The following is a 15,740-nucleotide window of genomic DNA, read 5'->3' as shown; positions in this document are numbered from 1 at the left end:
GGTTATACTCCATGGTTATACCCTAGCTCTCTCTTCTGGTTATACCCCAGTTATACCCCAGCTCTCTCTCTCTTCTCCATGGTTATACCCCCCAGCTCTCTCTCTTCTCCATGGTTATACCCCAGCTCTCTCTTCTTGGTTATACTCCATGGTTATACCCCAGCTCTCTCTCTCTTCTCCATGGTTATACCCCAGCTCTCTCTCTTCTCCATGGTTATACCCCAGCTCTCTCTCTCTTCTCCATGGTTATACCCCAGCTCTCTCTCTTCTCCATGGTTATACCCCAGCTCTCTCTCTCTTCTCCATGGTTATAACCCAGCTCTCTCTTTCTTCTCCATGGTTATACCCCAGCTCTCTCTCTCTTCTCCATGGTTATACCCCAGCTCTTTCTCTTCTCCATGGTTATACCCCAGCTCTCTCTCTCTTCTCCATGGTTATACCCCAGCTCTCTCTCTCTTCTCCATGTTTATACCCCAGCTCTCTCTTTCTTCTCCATGGTTATACCCCAGCTCTCTCTTTCTTCTCCATGGTTATACCCCAGCTCTCTCTCTCTTCTCCATGGTTATACCCCAGCTCTTCTCTCATGGTTATACCCCTCTCTCTCTCTTCTCCATGGTTATACCCCAGCTCTCTCTCTTCTCCATGGTTATACCCCAGCTCTTTCTCTTCTCCATGGTTATACCCCAGCTCTCTCTCTTCTCCATGGTTATACCCCAGCTCTCTCTCTCTTCTCCATGGTTATACCCCAGCTCTCTCTCTTCTCCATGGTTATACCCCAGCTCTTTCTTTCTTCTCCATGTTTATACCCCAGCTCTCTCTCTCTCTTCTCCATGGTTATACCCCAGCTCTCTCTTTCTTCTCCATGGTTATACCCCAGCTCTCTCTCTCTTCTCCATGGTTATACCCCAGCTCTTTCTTTCTTCTCCATGTTTATACCCCAGCTCTCTCTCTCTTTCTCCATGGTTATATCCCAGCTCTCTCTTTGGTTATACTTCTCCATGGTTATACCCCAGCTCTCTCTCTCTTCTCCATGGTTATACCCCAGCTCTCTCTTTCTTCTCCATGTTTATACCCCAGCTCTCTCTTTCTTCTCCATGTTTATACCCCAGCTCTCTCTCTCTTCTCCATGGTTATACCCCAGCTCTCTCTTTCTTCTCCATGGTTATACCCCAGCTCTTTCTTTCTTCTCCATGGTTATACCCCAGCTCTCTCTCTCTTCTCCATGGCTATACCCCAGCTCTCTCTCTCTTCTCCATGGTTATACCCCAGCTCTCTCTCTCTTCTCCATGGTTATACCCCAGCTCTCTCTCTCTTCTCCATGGTTATACCCCAGCTCTCTCTTCTCCATGGTTATACCCCAGCTCTCTCTCTCTTCTCCATGGTTATACCCCAGCTCTCTCTCTCTTCTCCATGGTTATACCCCAGCTCTCATGGTTATACCCCAGCTCTCTCTCTCTTCTCCATGGTTATACCCCAGCTCTCTCTCTCTTCTCCATGGTTATACCCCAGCTCTCTCTTCTCCATGTTTATACCCCAGCTCTCTCTCTCTTCTCCATGGTTATACCCCTGCTCTCTCTTCTCCATGTTTATACCCCAGCTCTCTCTTTCTTCTCCATGGTTATACCCCAGCTCTTTCTTTCTTCTCCATGGTTATACCCTAGCTCTCTCTAACATCCTGACAGCACTTCCCATTTGCTTGAGGCATATTGGAGTGCCTAATTAAATATTGAGTGTCTCTCTTTATCCATCTCTGTCTTCCATTCTATTTATACATGCGTCTGTAATCCATCTTAACATTATGTCAAGGAATTTTTTATAAAATCGAAACTCATTTACTTAATTTCTACATATTAAAACACTCTAAAATGTAATTTGGGGAACATCAAAAACAAGCAAAATTTGACTCCAGACATGATCAACTTGTTGCTGGAGCTTCATTCTCCTCAGTCAATTAGGGACTTAATATTCTACAAACACATTAACTGCTACGCACTAGTTCAGCACCGGGGTTACACTCTAGTTCAGTTTCATATCAAGTCAAACAGCAGTTACTTAGCCAAAGTACAGCCATCTTTACCTCAGCACTGCTTCGAGAAAATGTCGCGCTATTCCCTACAGTTGCATCGACAAGCTCTCCATAAAGCCAGCCAGCCATAAACAGCCTTCCCTCCAGCTCCCAGGCGTCCGCATGGTCCTAAAGTCCTAAGGGTTCTAAACTGCATTTGCCTTTTAATCTGGATTTGAATAATTGTAGTAGCCATTTTAAATTGTTGTTGTTGAGCTAGGGTATGACCCCCCTGAAAGATGCATCACCCCATCAAGATCAACCCATTCCCAGAATACATTGCATCAATGTATGAAGGTCCTGTCGGGAGTTGTTGTTCACTATTGAGGAGCTGGAGACACACATGTTGTCTTCAGGTATATATAGTGGTCATTACAATTATGTTATTATTTTGGTCACATTCCTTAAGGTACCAATTAAGGTACTAATCCTGTCATTCAGTAAACTTACATACATCTGCACACGCACAATTCCACGCATCCACACACACACACACGCACGCACGCACGGACACACACACACACACAGACACAGACACAGACACACACACTCTTGCACGCACGCACGCACGCACGCACGCACGCACGCACACACGCACGCACGCACACACACACACACACACACACACACACACACACACACACACACACACACACACACACACACACACACACACACACACACACTCTTCCTAGGAATGTGGTCAAATCTGTTAGGGAAAGGCAGTTAGTAGAGAGGCAATATTTTCCCTACTGGATAAAAGTCTCAGATTTGCATCTAGGCCAAGGCTGCACCACTGTCAGTATTCTCTATGGAATGCTAGGAGAGTTTACCTTGAGTATAGAATAAAAATTAAGGAAAATCTGATGTTACTAGGTACAGGTAATGTCCTTGTTTCCTGGGCCGTGAGCTTGGTTTGTTTATGCATTAGCATGCAGTGTATGTTTCAGATCAAGTGTTTAATCTAACACCTCAGCATTCCTTTATTATTTTAATCAGAAAATAGACTGCAGGCAGATATTGCTAACAAGCTGCCCTTCACCTGCTGTTACTCTGCTGTTTTCTACTGCACATGTGACTCTGGGACTTTGCAAGGCTGCATTTTGCTTCCTCTTTGTTTCACCCATTCCCCTCAAGGTCTCCTGTGTGTACGATAAACAGATGCCCTAAGCCCCCAACAGATGTGCTGTTTAAGGGTTGAGTTAAGACCATGGGCCCATATCCAAATACAGTGCAAGTTTAGCCTTTCTGCACTTGTACACAGGGAATGTGAATATAAGATGATTATGAGTGGTGTTGTTCCAACTCTTGTTCCAACTCTTCCCGTCCACACACACTACCCCATAATGACAAAGAAAAAGCAGGTTTTTAGAAATTAGAAAAAAACTGAAATATCACATTTACATAAGTATTCAGACCCTTTATTCAGTACCTTGTTGAAGCACCTTTGACAGCGATTACAACCTCGAGGCCTTTGGGTGTACAAGCTTGGCACACCTGTATTGGGGTGTTTCTCCCATTCTTCTCTGCATATCCTCTCATGTTCTGTCAGGTTGGATGGGGAGCAATGCTGCACAGCTATTTTCAGGTTTCTTCACAGATGTTCGATCAGGTTCAAGTCCAGGCTCTGGCTGGGCACTCAAGGACATTCAGAGACTTGTCCTGAAGCCACTCCTGTGTTGTCTTGGCTTAGGGTCGTTGTCCCTTTGGAAGGTGAACCTTCGCCCCAGTCTGAGGTCCTGAGCGCACTGGAGTAGGTTTTCGTTAAGGATCTTTCTGTACTTTGCTTTGTTCATCTTTCCCTCGATCCTGACTAGTCTCTCAGTCCCTGCCGATGAAAAACATCCCCACAGCATGATGCTGCCACCACCATGTTTCACCATAGGTATGGTGCCAGGTTTCCTCTAGAAATGACACTTGGCATTCAGGCCAAAAAGTTCAATCTTGGTTTCACTAGACTAGAGAATCTTGTTCCTCACAGTCTGCAAGTCTTTAGGTGCCTTTTGGCAATCTCCAAGAGGGCTGTCATGTGCCTTTTACTGAGGAGTGGCTTCCATCTGGCCACTCTACCATAAAGGCCTGATTGGTGGAGCGCTGTAGAGATGGTTGTCCTTCTGGAAGGTTCTCCCATCTCCACAGAGGAACTGTGCCTCGACACAATACTCTCAGAGCTCAACGTACAATTCCATCGATCTCAGGGCTTGGTTTTTGTTCTGACATGCACTGTAAACTGTCGGACCTTGTATAGACAGGTGTGCACCTTCCAAATCATGTCCAATCAATTGAATTTACCACAGGTGGACTCAATCCGGGCGCCAAAGACGTGGATGTTGATTAAGGCAGCCCCCCGCACCTCTCTGATTCAGAGGGATTGGGTTAAATGCAGAAGACGCATTTCAGTTGAAGGCATTCAGTTCTACAATTGACTTGGTATACCCCTTTCTCTTTCCCTAATCAAGTTGTAGAAACATCTCAAGGATGATCAATGGAAACAGGATGCACCTGAGCTCAATTTCGAGTCTCATAGCAAAGGGTCTGAATACTTATGTAAATAAGGTATTGATGTTTGTTTAGTTTTTTTGATGAGGAAAATTGTTTATTTAATACATTTTAGAATAAGGCTGTAAAAAAAAGTCAATGGGTCTGGATCATTTCCGAAGGCACTGTATGTGACCATCTCTGTTCCACCCCCTACAGGTCCTGGGATGAGTTTCATGACTGTGCAAACGTGGCGATGGCCTGGTGTCCGGATGAGGCTTCTGCTGTCTGGGAGTCTTTGCGACAGGAGTCCAAGAAGATGCAGTTTTCTGGAAACCTGTATTACATGTGCTCCAGTCGTGACCAACCAGCTGCCAACGCTGATGCCCTGAGCCCGTCCAACCAGGAAGAGATTAGCCAGGAGTCTCTTAAAGCACACGCCCACTGTCCAGGTCCTGCCTCCTTCTTATTGCTCCCCTCATGTCTGTCTTTTCTGCTGCTGTTGCCTAGCCTATAGACATGACCAGAGTGAAGGGCAGGGAGGAACTCATAGAGGACATGTACAAACAGACAGTATCAATAAGTCACTCATATTTTTTTCTGTACTAAAAAGGAGTTGCATATATTTCTAGCTGCACGTTCAGATTGGCAGCTCCTCATCTGTGTAGTGTATTCATTTCATACACACATATCATCTCTATGGATAACTTTATATGTTTGTACAATACTACTGTCCTCAGATGATGTGTATTACAATTGGTTTTGTTGCAAAACGCTACATACAATGTCTTGCAAAGGTATTCACCCCCTTGGCATTTTGTTGCATTACAACCTGTAATTTAAATATATTTTTATTTGGATTTCATGTAATGGACATACACAAAATAGTCCAAATTGGTGAAGTGAAATGAAAACATAACTTGTTTCAAAATATTCAAAAAAATGACAATGGAAAAGTGGTGCTTGCATGTGTATTCACCCCCTTTGCTATGAAGCTCTTAAATAAGATCTGGTGCAACCAATTACCTTCAGAAGTTACATAATTTGTTAAATAAAGTGCACCTGTGTGAATCTAAGTGTCACATGATCTGTCTCATGATCTCAGTGTATATATACACCTGTTCTGAAAGGCCCCAGAGTCTGCAACACCACTAAGCAAGGGGCACCACCAAGCAAGCGGCACCATGAAGACCAAGGAGCTCTCCAAACAGGTCAGGGACAAAGTTGTGGAGAAGTACAGATCATGGTTGGGTTATAAAAAAAATATCTTAAACTTTGAACATCCCATGGAGCACCATTAAATCCATTATAAGAAAATGGAAAGAATATGGCACCACAACACACCTGCCAGGAGAGGGCTGCCCACCAAAACTCATGGACCAGGCATGGAGGGCATTAATCAGAGAGGCAACAAAGAGACCAAAGATAATACTGAAGGAATTGCAAAGCTCCACAGAGGAGATTGGAGTATCTGTCCATAGGACCACTTCAAGCCGTACACTCTACAGCACCGGGCTTTTATGGAAGAGTGGCCAGGAAAAAGCCATTGCTTAAAAAATAAAATAAACAAACATGTTTGTTGTTCACCAAAAGGCATGTGGGAGACTCCCTGAACATATGGAAGAAGGTACTCTGGTTAGATAAGACTAAAATAGAGCTTTCTGGCAATCAAGGAAAACACTATGTCTGGCGTAAACTAACTTCACCCAGAGAACACTATCCCCACAGTAAAGCATGCTGGTGGCAGCATCATGCTGTGGGTGTGTTTTTCATTGGCAGGGACTGGGAAACTGGTCTGAATTGAAGGAATGATGGATGGCGCTAAATACAGGGAAATTCTTGAGGGAAACCTGTTTCAGTCTTCAAGCGATTTCAGAATGGGACGGAGGTTCACCTTCCAGCAGGACATTGACCCTAAGCATACTGCTAAAGCAACACTCGAGTGGTTTAAGGGGAATCATTAATGTCTTGGAATGGCCTAGTCAAAGCCTAGACCTCAATCCAATTGAGAATCTGTGGTATGACTTAAAGTTTGCTGTACACCAGCGGAACCCATCCAACTTGAAGGAGCTGGAGCAGTTTAGCCTTGAAGAATGGGCAAAAATCCCAGTGGCGAGATGTTCCAAGCATACACCAAGAGACTTGCAGCTGTAATTTCTGCAAAAGGTGTCTCTACAAAGTATTGACTTTGGTGGGGTGAACAGTTATGCACACTCAAGTTTTCTGTTTTTTTAGGTCTTATTTCTTATTTGTTTCACAAGAAAAAATATCTTGCATCTTCAAAGTGGTAGGCATGTTGTGTAAATCGAATGATACAAACCCCCCAAAAATCCATTTTAATTCCAGGTTGTAAGGCAACAAAACAGGAAAAATGCCAAGGGGGTGAATAGTTTCAAAAGCCACTGCATCCATTGTTTAGCTGGAATGGAATGTTCGTATCCTGTATATTTAACATATAAATTCAACACATAATAAATAACCTCATGCTATAGTACTTGGCACCCTATTCCTTATAGAGTGCACTAATTTTAACCAGAGCCTAGATCTCATATTACGGTGTTGATAAATGTTTTAATATATATATATTTTAAATATTAATGTCCCAAATGTATAATTTCTACTGTTCTTTAATAAAAATGTAATTATATGTCACATTTGACTGTGTAAAACCTTGCAGTACTACTCTTTTCTCTGAGAGGGAGGCGGATACAATGGGGTCTGAAATTATTGAGAGCCTTGATAAAGTAAATAATGAATGTATAAAATAAATAATTCAAGTAATGAACTATATTGTATGCTTCAAAAATGTGGAAATTATATTTTATACTAACACAATTTCTCAGAGAAAGAGATTTTGTTTAATAAGTAATCCTTTTTTTCTCAAAAAGGTGGGAGTCAAAATGATTGACATCAATCCAAGATTCTTATAAATAAAGTAGTCTAAAGTTGAGTATTTGTTCCCATTTAGTATTTGTTCCTATTCCTAGCATGCAATGACAACATCAGGCTTGTTACTACAAACTTGTTGGATGCATTTGCAGTTAGTTTTGGTTGTGTTTTAGATTATTTTGTGCCCAATAGAAATTAATGGTAAATAATGTATTGAGTCATTTTCAAGTCACTTTTATTATAAATAAGAATAGAACATGTTTCTAAACATGATTACGGGTAATCCTTAATGAATCGTGATTAATGATGATTGAGAAAGTTACAGAGAGTCAAAGATCAAACCTCCAAGACATGCTAACCTCTCACCATTAGCAATAACAGGGGAGGTTAGCATGTCTCATTGCTCATCTTTATCAAGGGTGTTAATTATTTCGGACCCCAGTGTATATCTCGTTTTGCAACCAAAATGTATTATTTGTCTCTCTGAAATAAAACCATCTAGTGACAGGTTTCAAACAAACACATTTCTGTAATTTAACAACCCCATGTCATGATAAGATGAGGTAGAAACACACAACTCTTTCATAAGTTCTTGAAAAGAAAAAAGCTAATTTACAAACATTTCTGAAAATGGATAGACAGTGTTTTGGAATGAAACTGTTCAGTTGAATAGTATGGTTCCAGGGGATGCTATCTGGGAGAGCTGAGGTTAGAATGTAAATGAGCACATAAACCTCAAACATCTGGAACCCAAGAAAGAGTCTTCAAGCCTTACCAGGCAAGGCTTAACAGCAACGTCTCAAACACTGTATCCTAAGTTTGTCAGGTTGCTATTCAATCAGAGAGCACTGTGGGATGTTTTGTAGCATTGAAGGCAATTTTTTTAAATTTAGTTTGAGACTCACTGAGGATTACTGAGAGGATTACTTAGAGTAAAACCTCTAAAACAATAGAACTCACCTGCAGGCAAGCATAATGAAGTATACCCAGGTCGAGGCAGTTCGCTGCCGCTGCTCAACGGTGCAGTCATCCCGTGTGTTTAATACACAGTTTATGAACAGATAAACCACTTAACTTACATTCAACATCACTTCTTATTGTCTGTTGTCTAGCTCAAGTCTAGACTAACCTAGAATTATATTTAGTTATTTGTGTTGAAGAAATATGGATGAACGTGTACATAATGTATTTTATTAATATTAATATTTATGTACATATCAAGCAGAGACCCTGGGGGAATAGGAACAGTATAGAAATAAGCTAGGTTTTACTCTGAAGGAGTTTTGTTTTATAATACTCAACACCATGAGGATAACCCCTGTTTGACTCCATGACATGAAAAGTTAGCTGCGTTTAAAACCTAGTACTAATTGAATGTATGTCTGAGATAAACTACCATGTTGGAAATGTTACTGTACCTTTTAAAAAGTTCATGTTTTCTACTTGCTTTGCCCTACTCAACAGCTTTAGCGGTCAATTTGGATTTGCAGTGTATTTGCATTTTTTATTGGCAATTAATCTTGTTTGCTAATGCAGCAAAGTTATGTGGGATGGTCAGGGAAGCGGTAGTAAACTGTAGTGAAAACCTGAAGGAAATCTATTTTCATCTGCATTGTAAAATATATCAAGTGGATTTAGTTGATTATTAACCAAATTTAAATATTTAAAGAATATTGTCCGGCTATAACATCAGCTAACACTGCAATATTTTAGGTTAGTGGATAACACATTTTAGGCTGTTGGCAAACTCTCTATTTCTAGATTGTGTGTGTTTGCGTGCGAGCGTGTGTCTGTGCGTATGTGTGTGTGTGTGTGTGCTCGTATGTTTGTGTGTGTTTGTATGTATGTATTTGCTTGTGTGCATTGTGCCAGTGTAATAACACTTGGTGAATAAAAGCTATGACTTTTATGCCTGCCTCTCTGTTATCTTGCTTTACAAAATACTTTTTCATTCCTGTATACATCAGCTCATAAGCATCATTATTCTTTGCATAGATATGATGTTAATGTACCTGAATTGTATAGTTCTGAACTAGCAGTTTTAAAGAACAAATGTGTTGTGTTATATGCTTGGGACTCTGTATGATTGGCATGTACAACTGTGCACTCTTTCTTTTTATGATATGTTGAAAAGGAAGAAACCATTCTGTCTGTAATCTCATTGTACTACATTGACCATACATCTCTGAAAGATAGAAGCAGATGAGACGAAGGGTGCAAATTCAAGAGATTATACATTCCTCCCTTTGAATGTGTGATACTGTCATCCTAAAGGCGGCCCATCAAACAGAATGCTTATTTAGAGCCCCGGGGATGAATAAGCCTCTGAGGGACATTCATCTATGGGCTTTTTCCACTGTGGACAGACCACACACTGGACCAAGTTCAGAGACACTGGGCTTGGGAGAACAACATCCCGATATATGTCATTCAATTGAATAGTGTGTACTGACAATCTTCAGTAGAAGCATATCTTTTGTACAGAAAGCCATCCACAGGGTGTTCCTGTTTCAACATTGGTTCAAATTCTTTTCACTTTCACTATGTGTCTGTCTGTATGAAGTATGTTTTGCTACATTTATAAATAATCAATAAAATGGTGATGACTGATGCTGAATCTGCATTTACTTTCAGTGGGTTTTACATGTTCGACTCAATGTACTTAAGCCAGCCAACTAATGACGGCTTCAAAGATGTTCTTTAGTTTTGATGAAATATCAATCGTAAATGTTGGTGTTGCGAGTTAGTTGATGGCTTTAGTGCACTGAGTGTTGTCTTGTGTTCAGTGACTGAGATTTGGACAGATACGGTACCTTCCTGCACAACTACAGGACTTCAGAATGAGATTTGGTGTGAAGATGGGAGGTATGCAAAACTTGCTCCTGGTGATTTGGAAGACTTTATATGTTAATATTTCATGCCTCCCAGTTGCCTCAGTAAACAGAAAAACATATCCAGTTAAATGAATAGAGGAGACTTTGTCCCAGCACACACCATATTCCTATACCATAGACTGTATATACAGACAGATTATTAATTCATGACGTGACAAATGCTGACATGTACAGAATGTAAACATAGAGCATTGTAGTTCATGCGCAGATCATATTAGAAAAGGAGATGTTATGTTTGACACATAAAAAATGCATCATCCACACTTCCCTCCCTAAAGGTTCAAATGTATATCAGACTTCAAATCTGGAACCTCTATCTCTCTGATATTTTCATTGCAGTTATGGATCAAATTATGCTGTTAAGAAATGTAAGAGATCAACCCTGTAGATCAGTAGTTCTTTACACACCCTGCCCACCCACGGCCAGTGCTCCCCTGCAAAAACCACTGCATGCAGTAATCCTAACACAGACTGATTGATTGTGGACAACCAAGGGTGTTTGATCATAACTCTGGCTCTTGCTACCCTCCTCTCTGTGGCTTTGCTGTTCTGATCTATCAGAAAACCCCACCCGTTGACAAGAGGTTCAATTAAGGTTATGTTTTATGAAGCCACTGGCTGAAGATGAGAGTGATTCCGTTTTCAGCTAGGGGTATTTTGGAAAGCTTGGCTTCAGCCCCAGTGAACAACATCAAGTGTGTAACTTGGGATTTGGGCTTTGGGAGCAAGCTGACCTACTGAATAATGAGAGTTTTATTCTCTTTAAGCCTGAAAGTTGGAAGTAGAATGGCCAACTCCGTCCACAAAATGAAACCATTGTCATACCCTGATCGGTTTCACCTGTCTTTGTGCTTGTCTCCACCCCTCTCCAGGTGTCTTTCCCATTATCCCCTGAGCATTCATAACTGTGTTCTCTGTTTGTCTGTTGCCAGTTAGTCTTGTCTTGTCAGGTCTTACCAGCGTGCTTTCCCGTTTTCCTGTTTCTCAAGTATTTGTTTCCTAGTTCTCCCGGTTCTGACCATTTATGCCTGCCCTGACCCCGAGCCTCCTTGCCGTCCTGTACCTGCCTGCCGTCCTGTACCTGCCTGACTCTGACCTGATTACGAACTTCTGCCTGTCCATGACCTGCCCTTTGCCCCGTGTTATAATAAATTATTGAGAACTGTACTATCTGCCTCCTATGTCTGCATCTGGGTCATATCCTGAGTATTGATAGTACGAACTGGCCATGACTGACCCAGTAGACTCAGACTAGCTCCACAATGCTGTCTCCCAGCAAGGAACCACCATTGGAAGACACGAGGAGTTACTGCAATGCCTTACAGAGGGACTCCATACCCTGGAAGAACGCCACGACCAAGCGTTCGGTACATTGCTGGAGCAATTCCACGGATTCCCTACAAGGCAGCAAGCCACACCAGTAATTCCCGGACTCTCAGCAATCCCGCAACCAGCGGCGCTTCTTCCCAGCCTACGCCAGAGTCCCGAGAACCCAGCTTACATCCGGAGTGCTATGCTGGAGATTCTGGAACTTGCCGGAATATTTCTCTCCCAGTGCTCCCTCTGTCACATGAATTAACGCTGGAGAGGAGAAGCAGGTACAGGGAGTCAAACATTTAATGAAGAACGGACATGGAGCGAGACAGGAACAGCGTCAGCACAAGGGTAACAAAGACAAAAAACAATTAATGCATCAGCAGGGAACAGAGCAGGTGAACTGACAAATGTAGGGGAGGTAATAAACAGGTGATGAGTGAGTCCAGGTGAGTCCAGTATCGCTGATGTGCAGGACGAGGGAAGGCAGGTGTTGCATAATGGATGGAATGAGTGCGTGATGCAGGGCAGCCTGGCACCCTCAAGCGCCAGGGGGGGGGAAGAGCGGGAGCAGACGTGACACCCTCATCTTCGAGCTGCAGCCTTTGTCGTTCCCCTTGGACCACTCGAGGATAGCGTACCTCATAGCGCTGAAGTCCGGGTGGGCATCTGCCTTGGCTACGGCGGTGAGGGAGCAACAGTCCGCCGTCTGCCTCAGTCTGGAGGAGTTTGTGGTGGAATAATGGAAGGTGTTCGATTCTCCGTTGTCTGGGTGAGAGGCTACTCGTAAACTGCTCCAGCCACATCAAGACTCCCATAGTGTGGCAGACTACGCTGTGGATTTCCGCACGTTGGTGGCAGAGAGTGCCTGGAACCCTGAAGTGTTGTTCGACATGTTCCTTCATGGATTATCAAAGGTGATCAAAGATGAGCTTGCAGCCCGGGAGCTGCCCATGGATCTCGACTCCATCATAGCCTTGACCATCTGGATCGATGGGCGGCTACGAGAACGTAGGATAGAGGGGAAATCTGTTCCCTGTCGACCTCACTCTCCCTCGATTCCCACCTCAACTCTGAGGATTCCCGGAAAACCCCAAAGTAATTTCAGAGAGAATCCAATGTCACCCAAGTGCTTACGGGAATCACGAGGGTGGTCGACTCGCCTCCTTTAGAGCACAAGCTACTGGGAAGGGCTTGATTGTCTCCGGATGAACTTTTATGCAGACTGAACACCAGAAACTGTCTGCATTGTGGGACTACAGTACTCTGGTGAGCCGTACAGGGATTTCCCATTCTCCCATTACTCGCACCCCTCTCCATGCCACCCTGTTGTGGGGTGAGAAGGCCTAATCACTCCGGGTGCTCATTGACACTACCTTGGTGTCGGAGCTGGGTATCTCCACTCAACTCTTCTCCATTCACATGGACGCCAGAGCACTGGATGGGTGCTCTATTGGCAGAGTCACACTCACTACAATTCCGATTAACCTACGAGTATCAGGAAATCACAGTGAGTGTATGCAGTTCCTGCTCATAGAATCTACCATGTACCCGTGGTTTTGGGATATTCATGGCTCCAGAAGCACAATCCCCTGATCGACTGGGCTACTGGTTCTATCGTGGGTTGGAGCCCGTTCTGCCATGCTCATTGTCTTAAGTCGGCCCAGCCTGCCCTGGGACATATTCCTGTAGGCTTGAGAGAAGCCTCGGCTCTCTCCGCCATTCCCGCAGAGTACCTGTACCTCAGGAAAGTCTTCAACAAGGCCTGCGCTATGTCTCTCCCTCTGCATCGACCCTAAGACTGCGCCATTGACCTTCTCCCGGGAACTACACGCCCTCGGGGGCTGCTTTACTCCCTGTCGGGTCCGGAAACCAAGACTATGGAGGAGTACATTGAGAACTCGCTCGCTGCAGCGAGTATTCGTTCATTGGCCTCTCTTGCTGGCGTAGGGTTATTCTTTGTGGAGAAGAAGGACAAAACCCTGCACCCGTGTATCGACTACAGGGGCCTTAATGACATCACGGTTAAAAATCCTTACCCTCTACCACTCATCTCCTCGGCTTTCTAACCTCTTCAGGGACCGACCACCTTCTCTAAGTTGGACCTTCGGAACGCCTACTATCTGGTTCGTATACGGAAGGGAGATGAGTGGAAAACATCCTTTAACATGGCTAGTGGGCACTTTGAGTACTTAGTTATACCATTTGGACTGATCAACACTCCCGCGGTGCTCCAGGCCCTGGTCAACGGTGTGCTCTGGGACATGCTGAACCGGTTCGTGTTTGTCTACCCCGACGACATCCTTGTCTTTTCCCGTTCAGCTCAAGAACACGTCCTCCACATCCGAGACCAGTTTTTCGTTAAAGCTGAGAAGTGTGAATTACATTGCTCCACCAACTCCTTCCTAGGATTCGTCATCGCTGCAGGACATATACAGATAGATCCAGACAAGGTGAGAGCAGTTGTGGATTGGCCTGAACCCACATCCAGAGTGCAGCTGCAACGTTTCCTGGGGTTTGCTCATTTCCGGGGTTACAGCAGCCTGGCTTCCCCCCTCAACACTCATCTCTCCCAAGATTCCCTTCACGTGGTGAATAATAAATTATTGAGAACTGTACTATCCGCCTCCAGTGTCTGCCATCTGGGTCATATTCTGAGTCGTTATAACCATACCCTAAAACAAATTATTGCTAATTTCTACTCTTTTACATAACAAGTAGTATTTTACAATTAAAGTGCTTTCAGAAAGTGTTATTTTACATCCTGAATTCAAAATGGATTACAAATATTTTTTTTGCCATCCATTTACACACAATACCCCATAATTACAAAGTGAGTTTTTTGTACAAATTCATTGAAAATTAAATACAGATATACAGTGCCTTGCAAAAGTATTCGGCCCCCTTGAACTTTGCGACCTTTTGCCACATTTCAGGCTTCAAACATAAAGATATAAAACTGTATTTTGTTGTGAAGAATCAACAACAAGTGGGACACAATCATGAAGTGGAACGACATTTATTGGATATTTCAAACTTTTTTAACAAATCAAAAACTGAAAAATTGGGCGTGCAAAATTATTCGGCCCCCTTAAGTTAATACTTTGTAGCGCCACCTTTTGCTGCGATTACAGCTGTAAGTCGCTTGGGGTATGTCTCTATCAGTTTTGCACATCGAGAGACTGAACTTTTTCCCCATTCCTCCTTGCAAAACAGCACGAGCTCAGTGAGGTTGGATGGAGAGCATTTGTGAACAGCAGTTTTCAGTTCTTTCCACAAATTCTCGATTGGATTCAGGTCTGGACTTTGACTTGGCCATTCTAACACCTGGATATGTTTATTTTTGAACCATTCCATCGTAGATTTTGCTTTATGTTTTGGATCATTGTCTTTTTGGAAGACAAATCTCCGTCCCAGTCTCAGGTCTTTTGCAGACTCCATCAGGTTTTCTTCCAGAATGGTCCTGTATTTGGCTCCATCCATCTTCCCATCAATTTTAACCATCTTCCCTGTCCCTGCTGAAGAAAAGCAAATCCGGCTTTAAACTTCTTCACAACAGTATCTCGGACCTGCCTGGTGTGTTCCTTGTTCTTCATGATGCTCTCTGCGCTTTTAACGGACCTCTGAGACTATCACAGTGCAGGTGCATATATACAGAGACTTGATTACACACAGGTGGATTGTATTTATCATCATTAGTCATTTAGGTCAACATTGGATCATTCAGAGATCCTCACTGAACTTCTGGAGAGAGTTTGCTGCACTGAATGTAAAGGGGCTGAATAATTTTGCACGCCCAATTTTTCAGTTTTTGATTTGTTAAAAAAGTTTGAAATATCCAATAAATGTCGTTCCACTTCATGATTGTGTCCCACTTGTGGTTGATTCTTCACAAAAAAATACAGTTTTATATCTTTATGTTTGAAGCCTGAAATGTGGCAAAAGGTTGCAAAGTTCAAGGGGGCCGAATACTTTCGCAAGGCACTGTATCTAATTTACATACAGTTGAAGTCAGAAGTTTACATACACTTAGGTTGGAGCCATTAAAACTAGTTTTTCAACCACTCCACAAATGTCTTGTTAACAAACTATAGTTTTGA

General features: G+C 43.1%; 1 protein-coding gene across 1 annotated transcript in view; it reads left to right on the top strand.

The window, feature by feature from the left end:
• The window catches only part of LOC135509381 (neuritin-like), a 30,550-nt gene extending 20,502 nt beyond the window's left edge, over positions 1-10,048 (top strand). Inside the window, exon 3 of the mRNA XM_064929998.1 lies at positions 4,763-10,048. Coding sequence (XP_064786070.1) covers positions 4,763-5,060 — 298 coding nt within the window. The 3' untranslated portion in view covers positions 5,061-10,048. The remainder of the gene's footprint in view (positions 1-4,762) is intronic.
• The last annotated feature ends 5,692 nt before the right edge of the window (positions 10,049-15,740 follow it).

The sequence above is a fragment of the Oncorhynchus masou genome, chromosome 22 (genome assembly GCF_036934945.1).
Source record: "Oncorhynchus masou masou isolate Uvic2021 chromosome 22, UVic_Omas_1.1, whole genome shotgun sequence".
In the NCBI taxonomy this organism is placed as follows: Eukaryota; Metazoa; Chordata; class Actinopteri; order Salmoniformes; family Salmonidae; genus Oncorhynchus; species Oncorhynchus masou.
Note: the sequence above shows the minus strand (reverse complement) of the source record. Positions and strands in the feature narration are given on the sequence as shown.